Raw genomic sequence first — 24,741 nt, 5'->3', positions numbered from 1 at the left:
GCCGACACGGCGGGCACATGCAAGACGAGAAGGTTCCCTTCGCTGTTGCAGGAAACCATTTTCCACGGCGCTCCCCCTGCTTTGCCAGCGCCGGAGGAGATTCTCGGAAGGCGCAGCGGCGGTGACACTCAGGCGACGCTCAGGCACGGGAGGGGACAGCTCCAGCGTCCCGGGACATCCTGGAAGGTGCCTCGGGCTCCTCTGCGGCGCCGTGCCGCGGCTCCGATGGCAATCCGGCACAGGGAGCGCGCAGCGATGGCAATCCGGCACGGGGAGCGCGCAGCGATGGCAATCCGGCACAGGGAGCGCGCAGCGATGGCAATCCGGCACGGGGAGCGCGCAGCGATGGCAATCCGGCACGGGGAGCGCGCAGCGATGGCAATCCGGCACGGGGAGCGCGCAGCGATGGCAATCCGGCACGGGGAGCGCGCAGCGATGGCAATCCGGCACAGGGAGCGCGCAGCGATGGCAATCCGGCACAGGGAGCGCGCAGCGATGGCAATCCGGCACGGGGAGCGCGCAGCGATGGCAATCCGGCACAGGGAGCGCGCAGCGATGGCAATCCGGCACGGGGAGCGCGCAGCGATGGCAATCCGGCACAGGGAGCGCGCAGCGATGGCGATCCGGCACGGGGAGCGCGCAGCGATGGCAATCCGGCACGGGGAGCGCGCAGCGATAGCAATCCTTGGTAATTCGGAAGAAATAAATATAAGAAATACCCATTGTGCCTCTTACCAGAAGGTTTAACTCCAGCCATTCATTCTTTATGATACTTTTGTGTGGTGATTACCCATACAGTGGCATCAGCAGTACAAGTTTCAAACCCTACTGGCTTCTCTCTGATACAAAGGAGACAACTCAATTCCACACCAGGATAAGCTCAAACTCCATCTCTTTGTTCCATGGCTTCTCTTTCCAACAAGCAAAAAACAATTTGTGCCATTTTTGTGGCAGATGTACATGAAATTATTAGAAACCATGCGCAGAGGCGCTGCGGGCTCGCACCCCAAATCCGAGGTGCGCCAGGAGCCAGGGCTCGGCGATGCCAGGAGCCGGGGCTCGGCGATGCCAGGAGCCAGGGCTCGGCGATGCCAGGAGCCGGGGCTCGGCGATGCCAGGAGCCGGGGCTCCGCGATGCCAGGAGCCGGGGCTCGGCGATGCCAGGAGCCGGGGCTCGGCGATGCCAGGAGCCAGGGCTCAGCGATGCCAGGAGCCAGGGCTCGGCGATGCTGTTCCTCAGCTCTGTCGAATCCACGGCCCCTAATTTCACAACCACGTCTGGCTCTTAGCGTAGTCAAGCACCAACTATTTAAGGCAGGGATTCCCTACGCAGGTAATTGTGTGTTATATAACAAGAGTTATGCGTCTAAATGTTACTGAAGGGGGGAAAAAAGGTATAACAATAATAATAATAATTGCTATGATTCCTGCCTTCTCCAGTAGTGCCTATTTTCCTTGAAGTAATCAGGGACTTGTTGCTAGGTAGTTAATATTAAAGGTACCTTAAATATTTTAATGTGTCTATGCCTGCTGTTTCTAGGCAGCAGTATTTGTTTATGATATTGTTATCCAACCCTACCTTATATCCTTTATTCAGTGTAATCTAATATATCCATACAGCCAAACTTCAGCCCTGATACTTTTATTTGTCACGGAGTAGTATATTGAAGTAACAACACTTCAGAATGAAAAGATGCCTCTGATGTGGAAGATTTAATTTTTGCCAAGGTGCTAGTTAACATTCTTAAGATCTAAATGAAACAAATAAGGCCATTTAAAATTCAGAGGTGCTTCAGTGCACTTTCAGCACCAGCTGATGTTCACATCTGCCATAGTGAAAATTTCCAGTTTTAAAGTAAATGGTATGATTTTGCTCTTTTGGGTGGAGAGAAGCCCCATTTGGATTATTTACAGTTACCTTGACCCATGTTTTCATGCTTCCAGGCATGTTCCATCTTAAGAGCTGGCTTTATACCGGGTATGCAGTCATGCAGAAACTTTGATAAACATTTGAGTTTATTGGCTCAGGGTCAAGACCACCTTTAATTGATGAGAGAGGTTAGAATTGAATTCCCAGTACTTTTTTGACCAAACTCTCTAAATTTTTGAGATAAATTTTCACATGCTCTATCTTGCTCTTTTTTTTTCTAAGTGGTAATAGGCCAAGGGAAAGAAATATGTCATGGTTGTTGGAAATGCAGCTGGGGAGAGCAGGAATGGAGGTGAGACAGGAGCTCATCATCAATGGTGACACGAGGGAAGGTCTTGGGGACCAAGTACTCACTAACACCTACTGAAATGCCCAACTAGGGACATGTGTTAATATTTTACCAGTCCTTTGGAAGTAAAAATTGCTGTATGTGTGGCTGCTGGGCAAAACTGCTTTAGGTTTTCCTTCCTTCCTTTTCCTTTAAATTTCGATTTAAATAAATTAGGAAAGCTTGCATTGGGGTAAACATTATGCTTCTTACCGACAGATTTTACAATCTGAGCTGTGCACTTGGAGTGGCAAGACAGAGCGCTGGCAACTCCTATTCCTTGCCACAGATCAGTATGGGCTGCAGAAAAAAAACCACATTATCTGCCTGCCAACCCTGCGGGAAACACGCAAGGGAATTATTCCAGACACAGCTCATTCTGCAAATGGAGCTTTCCTGACAAGACAGAAGTGGATGAGAACTCAAAGTTCACGAAATTATGAAAAGCAATAAATCAGGGCTTCAAGTAACCCATGTGGATAATTTTGCAAATCTCATCTGTTCACTGTCAGGAGCTATAGAAATGCAGTAAAAAGTTCTAAGTTCCAGGCTAAGTTCTATAACCCCTTTGCTGCTAAATCCAGTGCATTTCTTTTACTCTTTTAAAACTCATGTAATACCCCATTTTTAAAAATTTATTTGTCAGATGGATAGCAGACAGATCATCTATCCACTCAGCAGATATAAAGCAATAGTATTTCAAAGTTTGTTACATTTTCTTGCCTGTTCGCTTCATTCCTAACATAGGCACCATATTTCATTAGAAGGAGTTAATTATTTTCATCTCTGATCCATCTCCAGCCTTTTTACCAAGACTTCCAACAACGTTATCCTTTAGTGCAAACCCTACCAGTGATTTCTGTGTTTGTTGTGGAACACGTCAGAGAACATTGCACAGTCCTTGAATGCATGTCAAGTGTAAAGAACCAGGGATGAAGAACTCCAGATTACATTTTGAATTCTGAAACATGAAGTGTGTCCTTACAGATCAATGCCCTTTGGAATTATTTTCTGAAATATGTGTGGCAAGTGCGCTTTTCTTCTTACAGTCAGAAATTTAGTGTAAGATCCTCCACTTCTACTTGCCCTGCAATTTGCTGTGCAGGGACATACGGAAGCTAAAGGCTGCCTGGACCTGTTCCTTCCTTTCCTGCAGATTTCCAGCTTCTGCAGTGCAAATTCCAGCAGGAACGACTGAACCAGCCTCTTTATTCTTTAAAGCTCCTTATTTATAGATCCTGGAAAGGTGTTTGACTGAGAACTGGTGTGTTCCCCTGCTTTGTAACCAGCCTCTTGCCCATCCTAAAATAACTCTTGCTCTGGGTTACAGGGGCTGGCATTCAATTACATTGGTCTCTAGTGTTACAGACCATCCACGGTCCCTGAGCTGCTCACTGGCACAGGGACTGATCCCATGCACAATCCTATGGATGTGTTCTTTGGGCAGAGCTCAGGAACCCAAATTATCCAGTCTTAAAGGCTTTTTCTTCGTGCAACCAGGACAGTGTACCTCAGTGTCACCCATTTATCTTTAAGCAAATGATTTATCTTGAGAAAAAAATAGTTTAAACACGCTTGTTCATTCGGCTCTCCTGTACCATTGCACATAAATAGGTGAAAGTGCCAATAAAACCAGTTTGTTAAATGCTAAAATGATTGTGCTCATATTTCATTAACTGCAGTACTGTATCTACCCAGAGAAGTTTGGCTTTGGAGTTTTAATATTTACACTAAGGCTCCAGGAAATGGTATTTTGTATGGTTAACTTCTGGCTTCAATCTCTATTCCACAGCAAGTGCTGAGCTCAGATTAGTTTTTCCTGAAGGCCTAATTTACCCAAGTGGCCTAGAAGGGCTGGATTTGCTTCTGTCAGAAAAACTGTTTTACTGCTGGCTTTTGTAATAAACCCCAAATTTCATGGTATTCGACTTTTACAGCACTAAGATTTGTTTCTAGGACATTTGCATTTTATTTCTTGGACACAACAGGACCAAAAGCACAGAAATTATTGCCTATTACTAGACCTTCAGCCTAAGCCATTTTTCCCCCATGCTCATGTACATCTTATTTAATTTCACAATATTGTGCCTTCATATTTGGTTACCTCAGTATTTAAAAAGCTCAATACATGCACATTTAAGGAGGGAGACTGAAAACGTAGCAAATTAAAACCTTCTCATAAGCACAGCTTGACTGAGTTTTGTCCTCTTCAGCAGCTGTGTGCCAGCCACCAGAAGCTATTTTTTACTTATAATTATTTTTAAAAGAGATACCTTCACCGAGGACACGATCAGGGCTTTCCTTGACTTACCTTGACCTGAGGTGCAGGGGCAGAACCTGCTTCTACAAACTGCTGTGCTGCTTTCCTGCCTCCTGGGTGGAGTGTGATTTGTACCCCTCTCCTTCCACACCTTGCCTGCAAACACAGCTGAGCCAACGTAACGCTGAAAGCAAAACATATCCCAGATAAAGGGTTTGTCCCTCCCTCTGGAGAGAACTCGGACACCAGGCCTGTCTCACCCCGCCCCTGGGGGCAAGGTAACTGCTGCCCCTTCCTCAGGGCGTGGTGTGGTGTGACAGTCTGTAAATAAATAGTCAAAATGCCATATTTACAGGAAACACAATGCCTTGCTGCTGTGAGGGTTTAAATATAGAGAACAGGCCACTACTGGCATTTAAAATAGCACTGGCTGGACAAGATAGTGCAATCAGAAAATAGCCTAAGCTTTTACTGTGGTTCTGGGTACAGGCTTTTCAGATCCCTCCTGCCACTTTCAAATGAGCTGAAGCAATGCCTTTCACTGACAGGCGATCGTTTGCTTTTGAATAAATTGCATTGCTTGACATTTATTCAATTTTTTGAAATGGCTACTGCAAATGCACTGTGCATTTGAAAACCTTGCATTCAACAGCACAGCTGCTGTTTGTTGTGCACGGCTGTATTTGAGAAGTAATGTAACATAATTCTTATGGCTTTAAACTCCTAATTACTTTCTAGCTGTGTTTCAAACCCAAGTTTCCAGTTACTACCCAGGGTCAAAGCACAGAGCAGGTAGCACCATCCTGCAGAAAGGGAAGCAGAGGGATCCCCTTCCCCTCCTCTGCCAGCCCACACATCACTGGTACCAACTCAAGGCAGCACGCAGGCTCTGCAGAGTAGGTCAGGAGCTCACAGGGAATGGGTGGGAATCTTCAGCTGCTTCCTCCTTGGCCACTCCCTCTCCCCAGCCCATATGCAGGATTTGTAGCTATGCTGATGTGTCCAGACATATAAGCTGGACTGGGCGCAGTTTAGTCTTGAGCAACAGAGGAAACAAAGAGAGACTATGACTCAGAGCACCAGTCTCCAGCTAGGCAGCTCCAGGGCAGCCAAATGTACTTTCCCTTATTAGGCCACATCATGAAACCTCACTTTGTTTTGAGTTGTACCTTATTCTGCAGTAGTAGCACCGACTTTAAGAATCAGCTTCTCAAGCAGCACTTGGCAGAGTGCAGCTCTACCTCCAGCTTTGCTTCTCAAAAGAACCCCATCAGTCGTAACTGAATTTGACTCCACCTACTCTGACCAACACTGAAGAGTGTAACATGAATCAGGCTCCATTAGCAGCAGATGACATGTATTAAAAACCTAGCACACGTTTAACTTCCTGTAAATACTACAGTTTTAAGACTGTAATCCTAATTTGCACTGTGCCACCTCAGTTAACAAGGTGGTTTTGATCTGGATTATTTTAGTGGTCTACTAAGAGAAACCATTAAGAGATAGGGCCTTATACCTCCCACAGTCTTTGCTTAGAGAGCATGGTTCTAGAAATGCACAGCTGATTTTCCTCAATTTAAGTATTTTTGTTACATGATGTCAGACATGTGCCCTCAGCTGAAATGTGACCCTGCACGAGCAATGTGCCACTGAAGTGAGTTCATGCAGGAATTATGCAGGCAGCTGAACTTTCACACCTCCTCTTTCTAGAATGCCTCAAACGCTGCTCCCAAAGCTGGAGCAGCCAAAAGGTTACAAGACATTGTGTATTCTCACACGGCGCTGGTGACTATGAAAATGAAACTAAAAGAAGCATCAACCTTCTACCTACAACCAAGCACACAGTTCAGAGTCCAAATGCTATACATATCACATTATCATTAACCTGCTATATTGTTACTTTAAAATAAAGAGTGACAGTTCTCAATGACCACTCTCAACCTGCCTCTTTTCTTAAAAGAAGAGATTTTCAGATGGGTTTAAACCTTATTTCAAATCCACTCTCATGATTCTAAATGTAGCTCAGTAAGTGACCAATTGCCTTGGGCAGATATGTCCTGGTATTCATAAATTTGGGGTTCCGTGCTGCAAACATGCTATCAGGTAAAAGAAAATTTGCATTTGTAAAACTACCAAGTCAAGTGTAACTTCTGGAATTTAGTTAGGACCCCTTCCTCCCCTGCACTGACCCTGCTGCTTTCATTTCACATGGATGTAGCTGAAAAACGGTTTATCGCCCTTGCTTAAGTGCAAATTGCTAATGTCTTTGAACAAAGCATTGCTTAGAACTGTTCACAAAGTGAGAGGAATCTGACTGACTTTATGAATACAAAATGTATTTCTAAATACAGAAAAGTGTACTTCTGCATACAAAACTCCGTAATTGTTAATAAAAGAATAATGACTTTGCAGAAGAGGTTCAGATCTGGAAATTTCTGTAAGACAACCACAGATCTCAGTGTTATAAACATTTATGCCAAATGGTGACTTCCAGGGAGAGGGAGCAGAAGCGCTCAGCCAAATTCCTTTCTCAAACCATAGATGTGACACAGCAACAACATCAGAAGGGAGGACATGAACAGAGAAAGGCATGTTTTGGCCTTGATGAGAAAACAGCTGTCAGACCTCAACTATAATGCTGCACCAACAAACCTCTGTGTTCAGAAGAGCGCATTTAAAACCAATTACCGCCTCTACAGTTCAGCTTATAAAATGACAAGACTAAATTAGGCTTCCATATTATTTTATTTTCCCTCTTAAAATATAGCATTGAAGTCCTGCACACATATAAATATCCCTACAGTTTCTTACACACTTTCTATCCATCATTACTTAAAGTGCCCAACTGTGAACATTAAAAGTAAAAACATTACTGTTAAGAGTGGCTATACTTGTAGGAGGACTGGTATTCTGACAATGCAGGCCGCTGATTTTACAAAAATCACCTGCAAAAGAATACACCTTAAACAACACGCATCAATATTAACCCTGAAGTCACTTCTCTTTTCCATTCAGCTGATCTAAAAGCAATTAACGTACAGGGTTTATTTTTGAAACATGTCTTTTACATAGTGTAAGAATAAAGGATAAATGCATCACTTTCTCTCTAGCTCCCTCCTTTCCCTACAAAGTGTTTACTGTGTCCCAAGCTGCTATGTTGATTAAAACCAGTTGAAAAGAGCTCCGGAAATGCATGCAACTTAAAATTCACTTAAACACACTTTAAGTTATAAAGTCTGAGAGATTGTAATTTCAGCACGTGGCTACGGTTCAGTTGGGTTATTGGATGTGTTTGTCGTGGTGGCGAGATTGGTAAACACTTCTTCCTTAGTTTCAGGCTGATGTCTTTCCATTTTGGTTTCCTCTTTAGCATCTTTATTACTGGTATCTCCCTTGCTCTTGACTACCACAGGTTCAATCTCCATGATTTCCTGTGGTGGCTTAGGCTCTGGCAAGTTTGGCTGAAGTCCATCAACTTGAACAGGTTCTGGGACGTCTTCTGCTTTCTGTTCAAGTTTTTCCAAAATGGTCTGGACCTTCCTTACACCATCTCTCCTGGCCTGGCGCACATCCGCGCGACCCTCAGGGTCCACTGAGTCTAGGGCTAGCAACTCTTTGGTCAAATACTCTTCAATCATCAAGTACTTTTTGTCAGTTTTCTTGCCTTCAAAGGAGTTGACTGCCTGCTCAAGCATTTGTACTTTCTCCAGAATTGCTTCCACTTTCAAAACACCAGGATGCTTTTGAGGTTCTCCCGATTCCATCGTCTTCGGTGGCGCCGCTTCTTCGGGAGGAGGCCTTTCCTGGGGGGGAGCAGCCTTAGCTGGGGAAGGAGCCTTTTTATCAGCTTTCTCTGCCATGGCTGGAGGCTTCTGGGGTGGTAGTTTAGGATCTGGTTCTTGGTGGGTGACCTGAATTGGGATATATGTGGAGGGTGTCTCCGTTTCGGGCGGCGGGGCTGCCTTGTTGTCAGGCTTGATTTCAGGAGGAGGGGCTGGTCTTGGTGGCTCCTGAGCTGGGACTTGTTGCTGAGAAACCTGGTGAGCAAGGCAAGTTTTGTGTTGAGACACAAGGCTCCTTATTTCCCTCTAAAGAACAAGTAATCTAACAGCTAATTTTCTGTACTTCTAGTAGTGCAATTTCACACACACTAGACGATCAATCTTCCCTGAACATCACTGAGTTTTACTGTTTTCAACTGAAAAACAGCACTGTGCTAAACAGCTATTATTGCCACCAATCACCTCTCCCAAACATTACATTTCAACCCACCAAATCCTGTCCATGCTCAATAAAATCAGCCCCACCAGCAGGTTTAAAAGACAGGACCTTTGAGCAAAGCCTTTACCTAACTTAAGTCAGCGAGATTTCTTGCAGCTGACTGTGACAGTCAGGATTTCATCCTGTTTCACCAATTAAGAGCTCATCATTCTTGAAAAGCCAACTACTCTGCAGAGTTTTAATCACATTTTGTGCTATTCTCATCCTATTCCTGGTTTCAGGACATTGCTTTTTTGGTTAGTGCTTATTTTTAAGCTTTAACCTATTTACATGCAGAGGTTACTGTGTCAATCTTATTACACTGTAGCGATTAGAGACCGTCTTTGGGATTACTCCAGTTTTAAATCATCAAATCAGAAATCTCTTGAAATTGAGCCTAGTTTTGAAATCTTAGCAGAAAACTGAAATTTACTGCATTTTCCCCCCCGACTCCCCCTTTGCCTGAGCACATAAACAGTGATTTTGAAAGATACTAAATCCAGCTCTCATGGACTTAAATGTTGGAGCAAAATGGTTGGAGTAAAATATCCGTATTTTTTTTAAAACAAGTACATAAATGGCCTGCACCAAAAATCTGTTGCTGCTTTACATGTTAAACATAAATTTTGATTAGGGAGTGCAAGCTCTCACCCACAAAAATAAATTAGCACTGACCTAGAGTATTCCATTAAATCCTGAGTCTTCCTTGTTTTGTCCCAACCTGGGTTTTCAAAACTATTAACCTAATTCTGCTCATGCCATTTTTCATGTGAAAAGTCTCCAGAAAAGAAACCAAGGCTTGTTTCTGTACCTATCCTCTTCCACACACTCACAGTTGTTTAACTCCCAATAGCCTTTTAATTGTGGTTTTAGTAAGAATTCTAACATGGAAAAAAATGTTCAATGAGCAGCAGGTTCCGTGACCAAGAACATGCTTCAAGTCAGAAGAATTAAAAGCTCTGAAATTTGCTTATCCTCTTTCTTCATTGCAAAAACTACTTTCTGCATCTGATGCTATCCCCTAAATGGTTCTGAGACATCAGTGAAGTATATTTACATAGATGTCCCAAATCCCACAGACCTGGTTTTCTGCTCATAAACATAATGCAACATCAGTGACCTCAGTGTAATTACACCAAATTATACTCTGACAAGAGAAGATTAAATCGTGTGTTAAATCATGTTTCAGTGATCCACCACAGTCCTGACAGGTGGAAAGGCAGCTTGCTGCTTATCTCAGGATCTCCCAGGCTGTTTAAATCTAGCAGTGGAGATTGCTTTATGTGCTTTCATGCATGTGTTAGTACAAGCTCATTCTGCAGCTCTAGCCACGCTCAGGTCCCTGGCAGGTGAATCACTTCCCCATTCTACATACCTGGGGTCTGTCTACTACTGTCTGCACTCGGATGGGAGCTGGGGGCTGCACCTGGGTGCTCACCCTGGCCGGGGAGCTCTCCCGACTAGAGGAGCCTCTCTGAGCCACTCTGAACGGAGACTGCGCTCGCGCCGCCTTGGGCTCCCTCTCCTCCGGCTGGATTTTGTGGAACACCGGCTGGTGGGCTTGGAACTCGCTCTGCTGGGCAGGGTAGTGGGTCTTCTGTGCCTGGTGGTAGGCTTGTGCTGGCTGCCGTGGCATATTTTCATGGATCACAGGGATCGGAATATAACCGCGAGGAAGCGCGTGGCTCCCCGCGTTGGGTCTGCCAGAGGTCTGAGGGGAAACTGTTGGAGGGTCAGATGCTCCAGGAGGTTGAGGCTGCCACGAAAACAAAAAGGCCATTATTAAATGTTAACTGTCGTGTGCTCACAATGCTTTTCATTTCCAAAGAGAAAAGGGGGCAGCCATCATAAAAACTGAACTCGTGTTTCCGGCACGCAAGGACTCCATTTCCCTGGATTTTTGGCCAAGAGCCTCACTAGACAAACCACAAGTTGTGAGAGCATCATTATAACAAGCAGGAACCTGAGCTACAGCATTCCCAGCCCTGAAATGAGCAGGGAGTGGATGCTCAGTCAGAATGTTTGCTGTTTTTGCATGGCTGTTCCTGTCTAAACCTGTTAAATTTGAGGCAAACTAAAGCTAAGCAAACAAATTATGTGCTGGAGACAAACCCAAACCCCTAAGAGCACACAACGCTGACTTCTGATCCTGGCCACACAGATTTTGTATGTTTTGTCGGGTTTTTTTAGAGCATGCCATTAATTTGGGAATGCAGATACGGCTAATCCCCCTTTGCCCTCTCTCCTGTGAAAGGCCAGACTGAAGCTGTGAGAGGAGAGCATGCAAGACAGGAAAGAAGGGGAACAAGACCTCTCTTTTGGTGCTGATTAACTGCTCAGCTGCCCATGGAACAGCAGGAACCTTGAATAAATGAATGATGGTTTGCATGACAGCACCCCTCAGTGGCACTACTGATGGCACTGGTGATGTGCGGCACAGGGTCCCCAGTACAGGCAGTGGTCACTTGGCACCCATGCTGAGCGTGGAACAGCAAGTTCTGAGGTCCTCCCTGCTTATCTCCAAGTAAGTGGCACAGAAGACACATTCCTAAAGCCATTCTGCAGACAAGGCAAAGCTGTACAGAGCTGGGAGAATGAAAAGCTGAGCTTCCTGTCCATGGATAGGCATGGTTAGTCAAGACAGCTGAGAAACCTGCCAACAGGATTCTAATTACATTCTTCAAACTCCAAATGGGTTTCAGAGAAGATGCCACCACTGTTCAATTACAGACCTGATATGTTTTCAGCTTGGTGAAGGCTGAATTTCCTGCTCATCTTACTTTGAATAAAAATGAGGCTTATATTTCCATATTTTACAAGAACACCGATTTGCTAATTCTCTACAGAGAGCAGGCCCAAAATCTCACCTTCTGAAACACAAAACAATCAGGGTGGCTTTTTTTCAAAGAAGTTCACAGTCTGAAAATATTTTCACATGCCACTGAAGGACAGAAATACTTTACAGCTCCCTTCTAAATCTGTATGTATGTAAAGCCATTACATACAACTGAAATTTGCAATTAGGAAGCAAAGGTCTTCTGAAGCGCACTGGGTCATTAGCTGGCTGGACACTTGTCTCCTACTTTGACTCATGGTGCAGAACACAAGAGGCTCATCTTCACCCTCCACTTGTGGGGGAACCCGTACAAACCCTAAAACAACCCTCCCCTGCCACAGGGCCTGCTCGGCTCTGCATTCATCTCTGCAGAATCATTCCAGAACAGAAGGGGGTGACGCTAGGAAAAAACCCATACGTATTTATGCTGCCGTGACCGAGCACTTTCAGTACTCTGGAAGCGCTGGGAAAACACAACCCCGTGGCGAGTCGGCCTCTCCGAGGGCCGAGCCGCCCGTGTGACATTCGGGCCGTAAACTCGGCGGAGCCCGCCGCAAGCAGAACCCGGCAGCGCCGACGCTCACCTCGGGTCCGTGCGTGGCCGGCGCCGCCGCAGCTGCCGGTGTCTGTCCACATTGTTTATCGGCCGCCGCGGCCTCGGCCGGGCCCCTCGCCGGCGACTCGGGGCCACCAGAGGCCCCCCTGAGGGGCGGCTGGGCCTGCCCCGGGGCGGGCACGGCCTCCGCCTTGTACCTCTGCGGCCCCGGCTGCGGGGAGAAGCAGGGGTGCTGCTGCCGGCCGTCGATGCCCTCGTGGATGACGGGAATGGGGATGTAGCCCGCCCGCAGCTTGGGGTAGCCCACGTGTCCTTCTCGGGCCGCCGGCTGCTTGGGGCTGTCGCGAGACGGGCCATTTGCTGAGGACTGGCCTTCCTGCAAGTGAAAAACAGCAGAGAGCGTTCGTCGGTGGGGCAGTAAACACTGTAAGAGAGGGCTGCCCCAAAGGTCTGCCCCGAAAGCAGCATCAGCTGTGTGTGAGGAGCCCAGAGCCTCTCGGGCCTATGGAGGGCAGCTAACGGCAGGTGCCAGCACTGCAGGCAAGGGGAGAAAGTTAACAAATCTGCTTATGCGTGGGGCTTTCACCCCCACTTCTCACTAGCATCCACTTGTGCTTTGAAATACCTGCCTAATTCCACCTGGAATTTTTTATCATGCATCACCAGCCCACCTTCTTCAGAGGGAGCTAATCCAATTCAAACAAGAACCAATGGACCAAAGACATTTCCTCAGCACCTCTCAGAACACATCTGTGCTACATCTGAAAAGGCACTTGCAAAAAAGACTAATCCAAACAGAAGCACAAATATATTTTGGTACCCTTCTTCCCACTGGCTATTTGAAGAGATACTGACACTGCACACAGAAGATGTATACACTTCCAGCTAAGGAGGACCTGGTTCAGCATATATTGAGGGAGAGGGAAATGGAAGGCAGCTTAACAAACAGGAAAACAGGTTTAAAAGGTTTAAAAATCCCTGCGTTGTCTGAGTACGCTCACTGGACAATGTCAAAGCTCTGGCAAGGGTGGAAGTGGTTTGTACTAAGAGCCCTCACAAGTCCTCTAGTAAGTTCTTCCTGCATCGGTCATTCTATTTTGAGACCCCACGAGGGCCAAGTTCCAGATGTATCTCTAAGTCAGATCATATAACAGGCACCTCTGTCATTCAGAGGGTAATGTCATTATTCAGTAAGAGGAGAATTTAATAAGGGGACATATGGTGCAAGTGCTGGAAATCCTATTTTTAAAGAGGTGTTTAAGCTGCAAAAACATTTCATGTCGCTCCTGTACACATTAACATACTAATTCATCAGGAATTCACTTTTTTTACCAACCAGATTATCAGTGTTCTTCCTATACAACAGTATCACCTGAAAAAGTGATTTCTGAGAATTCCTCTTAGCAGTAAAACTGCAAAGAACACAGGCTGTTATTTATGTAAACTAATGAAGACCAAAAAAAAAAAACCACAGAAAGGAACAAGTTCAAAGTGTGAGCCCCACTGTTCCATTTCCTTTCACTCACTTAAAAAAAAAAAAAAAATCTTCCACAAAGGAAGAATTCTAGAAGAAACACAGAGGAGAGCCAAGCCTAGAAGGTTCGCAGAGAGAAGCCATCTGAAGCTGGCTTTCCCAGCTGCAGAACAAGGATGATCTCGTGCCAACGTCGGCACCGGGATCCACGGATGAGTCACTTTGAGTTCACCCTACCGGGAATGCGCGCTCCTCTGCTGCACGCAGGCTGTCCGGGGGCTTTCAGAGCCCCACACGCCAGCAAAGCACTCACACTTTCACCTTCCACCAGCGCTCCCCGGCCCCGCAGCTCTCCCGGGACGCGCCCTTACATCAGCAAGCCGCATTCGGCGGAAAATAAATCTGAGGTGTGCTCAGCTGACAGCGAGGCGAGTCTGTGCCGGAGCCAGGCCGTGCCGGAGCTCGGCCTGGGAGGGGAGCCGGCCGTTCCCGGCGGGAAGCAGCACCTTGGTGCTGCGCTGACTCCGGGCATTCTGCGAGCGCCAGCTGCTCGGCAGTGTCCCCGAGCGGTAACCCGAGCAGGCACCCCACCTACAGCCACGGCTCCCACCGCTATAAAAAGGAGATTCCCTCACTTCCAGCGGCTCTGCGGGAAGGGTGGCTGCTGGGAAGGGTTTAGGAGCTGGGTGGGCCAGCAGCACCCACAGCTGCTCTGGCGTGAGAAGGCTGTCAGGCAAAGCTGCTCTGCGCACCTGGGTATCCAGAACTGCCCCAAGGGAGTAGTTGTTTTGGAGTCTGCACTGTCTTTAACGGCTCCATTTGGGGGTAAGACCTCAGTTCTCTGGAGGTATTCACAACGATAAACCATTCAACATGGACAGTGTCCCACTCCCCCACTCTCCATGAACCCCCCCAAAAGAGTCCAGCCACGGGCTTCCCCTCCCTTGTCTTCATGTTCAGACCCGTGAGGCTGCCCTTGTTTTGAACCTTCTGAGCAATCTGAGAAATCTGCCACTGCAACTTAAGCCCTGCTAGGAAATACAAAAGAGACAGCCCAAATCCAAAGCAAAAATCAGGTTGGACTGCTTTTTCAAAGCATCCAGTTCATAAACGAAGTAAAGCTTCTGTCAATTCTTTGGGGGTTTTTGTTTTGTTGTTTCCTACACTTTTTTAATAGACTATACTCCCACGATTTCTCACATATTCTTACAGCTTCAGACAACCTGTGCTGCTCCTGTGGAAAGTTAGTGTTTCAAACCGGTCCTTTGTTGCAGGCTTTTTTCCCCTGTAGTCAGGTCTAACCACAGAGGCCTCAGCTGTGCAGTCATACTGGAACAGCCCCTGGTAAAGGAGCAAATGCAGCGTCCTTGTTTGTCCTACCATCAGTGGCTCTGAGGCACAGATCAGGTTTAGGAAAGGTGCTCTCATCACAACTGCACTTCCTGATCTACACTGTCCCCTTCAACCCTTAATTAATACTTAACTCCACAAACAGTTGCCTACATTAGCCAGTTTGTATGACCACATCTTCAACATTCTTTCTTCCCTGTTTCTTTTCTTCCCACTGTCCCACAGTCACAAACTTGGGAAATAATCCAGGTATTCTAAAACTCCCACCACAGGGGAATGACACCAGTAAGGAAGCCCTGGGTTCAGGGAGATGCTGACAATGGTTCAGGTCTGTATTCAGCGAGGATCTGACACAGCAGTGAGTGCGTGCAGATCCCAGTGTCCCTGTCTCCAAACTTCTGGCCAAAGCAGTTCTGTTTTGTGCAGGAGAGCCTGTGTTTCCAGCCTGGGCAAACAGGTTCTGGAAGACTTCAGGAGAAGCTCCGATGTGCCTGGGGACACTGTGGCAACGGGGAGGAATGGGATCAAGCTCTGGAAAACTCTCAACACCACGTTAAAGAAATTCACAGGTTCCCTCCTAATGCTTTAATTCCACAGCACAGCCAGCACAACAAAAAGTAGCCATTTTTTTGTTTTATTTGCCTTCTAACACATACAGTTCTTGCTTGTCATATTAACAAACCTGCTACCTGGAAAAAGTCCAGAGCTCACATTTAACTCCAGTCTGCACAAAGAGAAATTACCAAAAAATTAATGACAAGTCTTCATCCATTATCCTTCCTGGTTTAAGTATAAAAAACCAGGAACCCAGCTCAGGTTTCTGCATTAAAACAAATTGAAGCAAATTTCTCCTGCCCTCATCTAAGGAAACAGGAAGTTCCTTAAAACTGAGAGTAGCTACAAGCAGCAGAGTATCGAGTAATTTTCAGCAAGTACCAGGACTGACTACCAGCAATCCCAGCTGTGATCACACACTTAATTTACCTTGAAGAGACAGAATCCCTCAAAAGGAGGGAGCACAAAAACGCAAATGCCTTGAGCAGCTCAGAAATTTTCACAACAGTTCCAGTCGACATTTCAGGCAACCTGAAATACCAGCAGGAACTCAAACCCAATCCAGCACTTCAGGAGGTGCTGAGGTAAGTCTTCACATCCAGGCAAATGAGGTTTGGCCCAGCTGCAGGAGGGACAGTGGAGCTGTGCCTGAAGATCTGTTCAGGAGCAGGGACAGCGCTCACACCTCTCGGGACAAGTGTTTCTGTTGTGAGGCCATCACCAGGATAAATAAAGGTGCAGCCAGCACGAGTTGTGCAACTGGAAAAAACACTTCATACCCCTACATCCTACTGCCGGCTTCCCGTGGGAAGGGCACTGTCAGGACTGACACTAAAATCCTTCAACTTGCTCCCATTTTAAGTGAGTGCTGAAGCCATGAATGGAATGAAAAAAAGCAACGGCAAGAGCAAAAGCACAACGTTGCACCAGGATTCCCAGTACAGCTGTACCATCTGGAGTGGATAATGGATAATTCCTAATGCGCCCTGAGTCTGCTCAAATGTTATTCCAGACTCAAACACAAACCTGCAAATTCAGTCACTGCTGATGCCAGGAAATTACCACTAGAGTTTTCCAGACGGCTCTACTGTTCAAATTAACTTTGTCAAAATACCTGCATTCGTGTTAAATTATTTGAATAGTTGTACCACATTAGAATCTCCCTTTTGAGACTCTTTACATAATACATTTGTCATTCCTCAAACATTAAAATGGTCTACAGAATGAAGTCTAAAATCTCCTCTGCTGCTATTGCACTCTTGCATTTTTCTTGACCTGTACTGATGTTATTTGCAGTACAGTCAACTCAGTCTCTAAAGCACGTATTATTCACACATGTAGCATCCCTGTAGCTCTCGTGGAGCAGCAGTGCAAGTATTTAAATTGCACCTATTTTGTAAATATTATCTAGCAAGGGGAAAACAAAATTTACCAACACTGCCAAGAGAGTAAACAACTTTTCTGTATGCAAACAGATGGTCGACTGACTCCAGTGTCATTCTGAACTTGTAAGCTACTGCTATAGAGAACCACGCAAACAATTACTCTGGTTGCACAAATGACTGAGAAAATAGCAGTACCTGACAAAATCTTACTTTAGAACACACCTTTCATAACTACAAACCCAAATCCTATATATATAGGAGGAAGGGAATAGCATGATTCTGCTCTTTCACAATCAAATGCAGCAATATCACCAAAACGAGTGACATGACAACCAAGTTTTGTTCACACACTTGCTCAAACCTGTATTTTGTCAGAAATTGCCATGAATAACCAAAAAAGCCAGTGGTACCTAGTATCCGAATTAAGAAAGAAGTAACTACTCTGTTTATTAAAGAAAATACCATTTTTGTCCTAGAAAGGCGTAATTTTAACCATCGGGATTAGATTCCACATCCATTCATACTTTACTTCTGGCCAGACCTTCTTTCCTTCTCAGTTGTATAAACTACAGAAGTACTACACTACCTTTGCTACCAATAGAAATCAAGATATCCCAAGTATTTCTAATAAGTTCCTCACCAGTGCTGTGTGTTTGAACATATTAATAGCACAACATCAGCATGAGCTGGGTTTTACTAACACTTCCCAGAGAGCTACATGAGTTGGAAGGTACCCAGTGATTTACTCTCAGTGCTGACTCCAAAGTTCTTACAACCCTGCCTCAGCTGCTGCAGACATTTGCATTCTCACCCTTTTACTCACAATTCGTGCTTAAATATACAGACTGAGCACATAGGCATTTGAGCAAGATATCATTAGCTAATGACTGAAGGAAACCATGAATAAGCTTAGTTGCATGAGCTGTCTCAGTAGAACTTCGTGTCAGTCGCATCATGTAACCCAATTACAGGCCAAGCTGCTTTTGATGTTCTACTTGCTGAATGCTGAGTTTTATTTCCCAACGTACACATGTGTAGGCAAACAGGCCTTTTGTTCTCTCTTGTAATTATCGAGTTGTATTATACAAGTATTACATTAACATTCGCTCTAACCGATGCCATTAGAAATAAATAAACACTATTAAAAACTGAAGGAGAAAGCTAATCCTAAGCTTCTCAAAACAGAAAGCCTCACTGGAGCAAATATGTTGGCTAATCTTGCAGATCAATCTTGTTCCAGGAACAAAACCTGTCCTCTTTTAATCACTAGGAGGATTCTTTCTTAAGCTGAAATGCCTTGGCGCAGACATGACAACACCTGCCCTGTGTGCCCATGAGTGGAAGTTGGCACTGAAAGAACCTGATGGGCCAAGCTGAACATGTCTGAGAAAGAAACAATGACTGCTCCAAGGAGCAGAGTGCTCTTGGAGAGCAGCTTTAGTGGATGGAGGTGGAAAAAAGCCCTCTAGAGCGCTAACAAATATCCTTGCCAAGGGTGATGAGAATGACACCTTATTCAGTTATTTCTGTTCACTGCCTCATTACCTAAGAAGCAGGTGGTCAAACTGTTGCTTTCCTATTAGTTATAACCCAGGAATCTGAAATATATCAGAAAGCACAAGCCTCAAAAATTACCAAAACAATGCCGCATTAAAAAAAAATAGGAGAATAAGCAGATAGTGAAGAGTGGGCTGTGAATTTCAGTTTATAGTCATGCTCAACATTTTCATCTAAAATTTCATTTTCTACACAGCAGTTTTCTGACTTCACTTCCTTGAAGAGCAATTTTCCAACACTATAAAAGCACTTGCTACATGGCACTCCATTTATTAATTATAAGGCTTTGCCATCAGCCATAAAAAACACACTTTTGTGCTACCTGGGTGATGTCAGACAAGTCTCTTCCCCACACCATGCCTGATTTTCCTGTCTGTAAAACCAAGAAGGAAAAATAAAAATAATCAAACCAACAGCTTCTGCAACATATTTAAGACACAGCATTTTTCTTTTTTGCCTGTAATTAAGTAATGTGATCTGTGTGAACAAGCCATTTCTTCTAATTTACATTTACCTTGGCATGAAGAGAGACCACAGCTTACCTAGAGAGTGATACCGTCTGCACACCCCAAAGCATATTGGATTGTTACCTGCCTTATCATGGTTCAAGTGGGAACAACTCTATTTTTGCCACGTAGTCACGGAAAAGTTCTGCCTGTGCATACAAGTGTTAAAAATACAGTTCCCAGGTAAGAATGCTGCCACCTGGCACAAGTGTTCTTCCTTTGTCCTTTAGGTAAGAGGCACACGGTGCCAGGAGTCACACAGAACCCTGCAACACTCTGCTTTTCCTCTTGCATTATGTCCAGTATCATTTCTTCGTGTTCCTGATTAGAGCCACCTCTTGTTTTCAGGTTAATTGGTATGTCCATAAGTTAACTCCCTGCTCACCATGTTCTGTCAGGGAGGACTTTAAATAACTACACCAAGCAGCTGCAGGGGATCTGGGCAAAGCCAGGACATAACCCTCCAAAAAAAATCCCCTACTGATAATTTTACCACTCCTACCTATTAAGCCTTTTCTGTGCAATATTTTTTTTAATCCAGTAACTAACTCATTAGCCTGACAGAATGCACTTCAGCATCAGGAATGTAAAAACACTGCAGGTGGAAGAGACCTTAATTGTTACTAAGCTGACCTCACATTCCCTTCCCCTGAGGAGAACCACTGCGAGAGGTACAGCTTCAGAGAGGCTGTTCTGACCTCTCAGTGCAATTTCTAATTTGGTCTACCAAGGATTTTTTCAGTCAACTTGACCATGAGAAGTCAGTGCTCAAAAATAAGCCCACTGCTAAAGAGATGCGAATTGAGTGACTTCAGACTTATTTGGGGAAGCGGAGAGAAAAGAGACGCAACAGCCATGAAGGGAGAGGATGGAAACTTAGGTGTAGTCAGTTGTTCCCCAACAAAGCATCAGCAGCAGGGTGAGATAGCTTCTTCTTCCTTTGTTCAGGCCTGTGCAGTCATTGCTGCAGCCAATACTTAGCATAGATCATTTTTATGGCTGCTCCCTGACTCGTGCCTGGCTGCTGCAGCTCTTATCTCAAACCCAAGGCACCAGTGAGCTATTGATCACTTCAATATCCGCTAGTGAAGCTCAGCACAGTCAATTCCTTTGGTTTATTTTTGGCTGCATTATTTCCCAGGGGGGTTACTGCATGTGGAAACAACACATAGAAGGGGCATCGATAAATACCTACACGAATCCTCTTTGTTTTCTTCTTTAAATGCAATCTATTTTTATCAACACTTTGGGGAACACCAAGTCAACAATTTAATGTCATAAGACAATCTGGCAGGAAGTATGCAGAGGTGTGATACTTCAAGTTAGCACAGAAAATAACTACATCAAATAAGCATGGGAAATGAGTAATTCTATCAAAAAAAAAAAAAGGAAGAGTGACACTGCTAGTAAACACATTTTTTACTAGATGCATATGTCTTCACAGTATTGATTGCACCTTACTGTTTAAATGTCTTACTCTTAACTAATCAGATCCTTGAAAGAAAATCATTAGTCTACCAAGAAGCTTCATTAATAAATGTTTTCTGTCATTTGCAAAGTCATTCCTAATTTCTCACTGAAACAACATGAGATTTTTTTTTCCTCTTCCTTATGCTGCAGTGATTTCTTACATGTAACAGAAACAAACACACAGAAGAACACTCATCCTTCATGTGGGTAAAAAATAAAGAAGGCCAGACGGAATGAGGAAATAACAGAGAGCCATCTGAATTCATAAATGCACCTAAAATATAGAGCTAAATGCAAAATCAAGATCTGATTTCGTTGCTTTAAAATGGCTTTGCTATGGGTTAAAATTTCAGAAGAGCCACTTCAACTTTTACCTGATTATGAATCTGGCACAGATTACTGCAGTCAGCATGGCTACACTGATGTTAAGCCTAGGGTAAGTGAGAAGACCAAGATCAGGCACTTGGGAACAACAGGATTTTATTATGACACTGCCTCAGCTACATTCTTACCTAGCTAGAATATCTCAGTCAGCCCTAGATCTGCGCTCCAGTCATTGTCCACTTTACAGTGTAACATCTCATTTCATTGCCTAATCTCTTCAGAAAGGGAACAAACACTCACAGACAGAATATTGGTGGATATAGTGCAAGACCACCTCAAGGTTGGTAAAAAATTTATTAATTTCACTGTCAGATTTCAGTGAAAGCAATGCAGTGATGGAGTCAGCACCAGCTTGATCTTTGTATAATCATCCTTGAAAAGGAGCATGAAGTCTGAAACATGCAGTCAGCTCTTGTGATTCTCACTTCTAAAAGCCCCAAGTCCTCATTTAAACTCGGCTGAGAATGAAGGCAATCACAAAGCTCTCCCCATCAAATCTCTTTTTTTGCTTTCATTTGTGGTTATGTCCTTCCTACCTGTTTAGGGCTTAACAGAAGTCTGGTGTCTTCAAAAATCCTTGCTGGATTTGAAATTCAATGTCAATGGGTAATTTGCCTTCCTTGGCATTGCCTAGCTAAGAGAATATTTAGGAAAAGACATCTTTTCCTTGGGCCTGATTCTAAGATTCTTTTGCTAACTAGTGTCCTGTCCTTGTGAAATACCATGGTACTCAAAAAACTGATGATTTCAGCAGCTGTCCACAAATTCCAGCAGACACGTTTAACTCAAGGCTCTGATAAATGGCTCTGTGAGAGCAGTTACACACAACTTCTACCACTATGAACTTTTTTTTTTTAAAAAGAAGGACGTTTTTCAGATAGGAATTCCCAAGAATCAACAGTTCATCTCTAGAGGCATTTCTCTGTCTCCAAACCCAAAGCAAACATTTCTGCTCACAGCCAGGAATAACAGATTTTCCTGTTTGGAAAAGAGCGTATTCCACAAAAGCTGTTCAAAAGCAGCTTTTTGTACCTGTGACATCCCTCGCAGCTGGCAGAAGAGGCACAGAGGCACTTCTCATCACCACAGATTTCACACAAGATTGGGGTGAAAATTTGTTTTGTTTCAGGCACCCACTCGAGCAGAGGGCTGATCCATCAGACAGCTTCCAACTCTCTTCACACAATTATTGAAAGCAGCTTGACTCTGACTGCTCTGTTAAATGGGTTAGTTTCAAGTGGTATTCCTGGAACAAAAGCCTTTGGGTAAACAGCACACTTTTCTTCTCAAGTACATTCTATGGTTATAAAAACCACACTATTTTTATTTTTACTACCATAACCACCAGTGTCAGCAGGTGCTTCCAAAAAGGAGAGAAAACACTTTTTTCCTATGCTAGTCTCAATACTCTTATTATCAAATCACATTTTTCTAAGACCTCTACATTTTATTACTAGAATTTATTTACAGATCAAACGAACTAGCACTTAAAGAGCTGCAAAGGGGGTTAATTTGTGACAGAGAAGCACGTCCCTTCCTTTCCACAGCCAGCTGCTCTCACACCGAGCTTTCAGTCACGGTCTGCGCTCGCAAACCGGGCAATTACTATTTTAAGAAACGGTAAGTTCATAAAATAATTAACACTTCTTTAGCGCCTCTCTCCTCACGTTGGCAAGGGCAGAAAAAACTTCCAAGAGAGGTCCGGCGCAGCCGCACCCCGCAACCAGCGGCTCCTTCCCCGCTGCTGCGCGGCCCCGACCCTGCTGTCCCTCAGCTCCCCGGGGCTCCCCCGGCTCCGTCCCTCAGTTTCCCAGGGCTCCCGCAAACCCGACCCTGCTGTCCCTTAGCTCCCCAGGGCTCCCGCAGCCCCGACCCCGCTGTCCCCCGGCCTCGCCCCTCAGCTCCCCAGGGCTCCCGCAGCCCCGACCCCGCTGTCCCCCGGCCTCGCCCCTCAGCTCTCCATGGCTCCCGCAGCCCCGACCCCGCTGTCCCCCGGCCTCGCCCCTCAGCTCCCCAGGGCTCCCGCAGCCCCGAGCCCGCCGTCCCCCGTCCCTCAGCGCTCTCCAGCCCCGTCCCCGCCCCGCAGCAGTCGCTGCTCCCCGGCGCGGCCCCTCCCTGGCGGCCTCCGGCCCCGGGCTCCAGTCCAGCCCCGGGATCTCCGCGCCCGGGACGTGCCCGAGCCCCTGGCCGGGAGGCACTCTCCGGGAGCCGGGCAGCCCGGCGTGCCCGCGGTTACGCGATGAGAAGCGCAGAGAAGCGCGCCGAGACGCCGGGGGAATGGCTTTCCCACCAGGCGACTCCGACTCGGCTCAAGTTTCCAGCACTTTCTGCCCGCAGCCGCCGCGCTGTCGGGTCAGAGGGCCGCGTTTGTTCCCTCAAGGAACGGGCTGCGTGCGCCAAAAGCCGGAGACCCTGACCCGAAAGGGCCATTCCTCAGGGCCCCGGCTGCACCCCGGCCGCTCTCCCCTCCGCGCCTCTCCTTCCATGGACATATTTGGACTGAGATGCGGCTTTTCCCCGAGCGCGCTTCGGAACAAAACCGGAGCGGCAGCTTGCCGGCAGAGTTTGGGACCACGGAAAAAGAAAACGGCGAAAGAAAAGAGAAGTCGGAGTCCGAGCCGGATCTTTCCTTTTCTCAAGGCATCCGACGTCCGGGCAGTTCACAGCCGAAAAATAAATCAGGTTCACCTCTCCCCCGGCAGGCCGGGCGGACTTCACCAACTTTAAATAAACATTACAGGGCCGAGGTATCAAATGGTTGAATGCACAAAAAAGGGACTGCAGTGCGTCAGAGACAAAAGGCAGCTCCTGCCCTCACCGCATCGCCACGCGCGGGGGGAGCGCGGCCCCCCGACCCCCCTCGCCCCGCCGGGACACCCGGCCCGGCCACCGCCGCCCGCCCTACCTGCGGCGCTGCCCGCAGGCGCGGGTCGCTCCAGGTCGTGGTGCGGCTGTTGTGATCCACGAAGAAGGGCCAGCCGGTCTGCGGGTCGATCTTGATCTCCCAGCCGGGGGGCAGCGGCTCGGCGCTGCCCTCCATCTGAGGCGGCGGCGAGGTCTGCGCGGCGGCGCTCATGGCGGGGCAGGGCCGGGGGGGCCGCGCCGGCCGCTTTATCCGCCGCGGGCCGGGGGCGGGGGCGCGGGGCTGGAACTGTCTGGAAACGGCGGCGCGGGGGGCGGTGGCGGGGGAGGGACCAGGGGCGGGACGCGGAGGAGGAGGAGGGCGGGGGACGGCGAAGGAGCCGCCGGCTGGAAACTTCTGGCCGTGTCCAGCGCGGTTCGGTAGAACCCCGGGGTACCGGGAAGGGCTCGCTGGGAACGCCCCGGGAGCCGCGGGCTCGGCGCAGGACGGCTCCGTGCGCGGGCAGGGCAGGGCTGCTCGCCGCGGGCAGCGCGGGGTGAAGGCACCGGGCGGAGCTGCCCTCCTGCTCCGGCCGGTCCCTGCCGCGCACCCCAGCCCGTCCTCGGGGAGCCCGCAGCCCTCCGGCGCTCCGGCACGACCCACTGCCCGTGCGGCGAGCCAAAGAGCAAAGCTCCTCCCCAAATCGCCCTGCCCCGTGACCGATAATTCCAGGTTATTGTGGCTGATAAACAACAAAAAGTAATACTTCTCGAACGAGGGTGTGGGCAGGCGTTGTTCTTCAGATTCAACTGGCTCGAACTTTCTCAGCGCTTTGCAAATGCGTGTCGCGGTCCTCGGTTTCACTTAGAAATGCACCTGAAGGCAAAGAGAGTGTCTGTGAGGTTTAACACGGTGGCTTTCCCATGGGTGCTCTATCAGCACGTCAGACACTCGGTGGCTTTGGTTCGAGGTAACTGTGCCTCACAATTACACCACTTGTAGTCATCTGACAGTCACAGGAGCGGCCACAGATGCCTGTAGATAGTTA

At 46.8% G+C, this 24,741-nt stretch overlaps 1 protein-coding gene across 1 annotated transcript; it reads right to left on the bottom strand.

Moving 5' to 3' along the window:
* Positions 1-7,244: 7,244 nt before the first annotated feature.
* BAG3 (BAG cochaperone 3) lies at positions 7,245-23,938 on the bottom strand. Its single transcript, XM_040071589.1, has 4 exons — positions 23,757-23,938; positions 12,199-12,546; positions 10,154-10,534; positions 7,245-8,555 (listed from the first exon to the last, which is right to left on the bottom strand). The coding sequence occupies exons 1-4, from the start codon at positions 23,925-23,927 to the stop codon at positions 7,782-7,784; spliced, it is 1,674 nt and encodes a 557-aa protein (XP_039927523.1). The 5' UTR covers positions 23,928-23,938; the 3' UTR covers positions 7,245-7,781.
* Between the last annotated feature and the right edge of the window lie 803 nt (positions 23,939-24,741).

Source organism: Hirundo rustica, chromosome 8 (assembly GCF_015227805.2).
Source record: "Hirundo rustica isolate bHirRus1 chromosome 8, bHirRus1.pri.v3, whole genome shotgun sequence".
Taxonomy (NCBI): domain Eukaryota; kingdom Metazoa; phylum Chordata; class Aves; order Passeriformes; family Hirundinidae; genus Hirundo; species Hirundo rustica.
This window is presented reverse-complemented; position numbering and strand designations above follow the sequence as displayed.

Excerpts from the sequence above, each read along its gene's own strand:
- BAG3 (XM_040071589.1), bottom strand. The coding sequence starts at position 23,927 with ATGAGCGCCGCCGCGCAGACCTCGCCGCCGCCTCAGATGGAGGGCAGC. Across the intron at positions 10,535-12,198 it reads CGGCCACGCACGGACCCGAG|CCTCAACCTCCTGGAGCATC; the intron begins GTGAGCGTCGGC and ends TTTTCGTGGCAG. Across the intron at positions 8,556-10,153 it reads CAGTAGTAGACAGACCCCAG|GTTTCTCAGCAACAAGTCCC; the intron begins GTATGTAGAATG and ends CTTGCTCACCAG.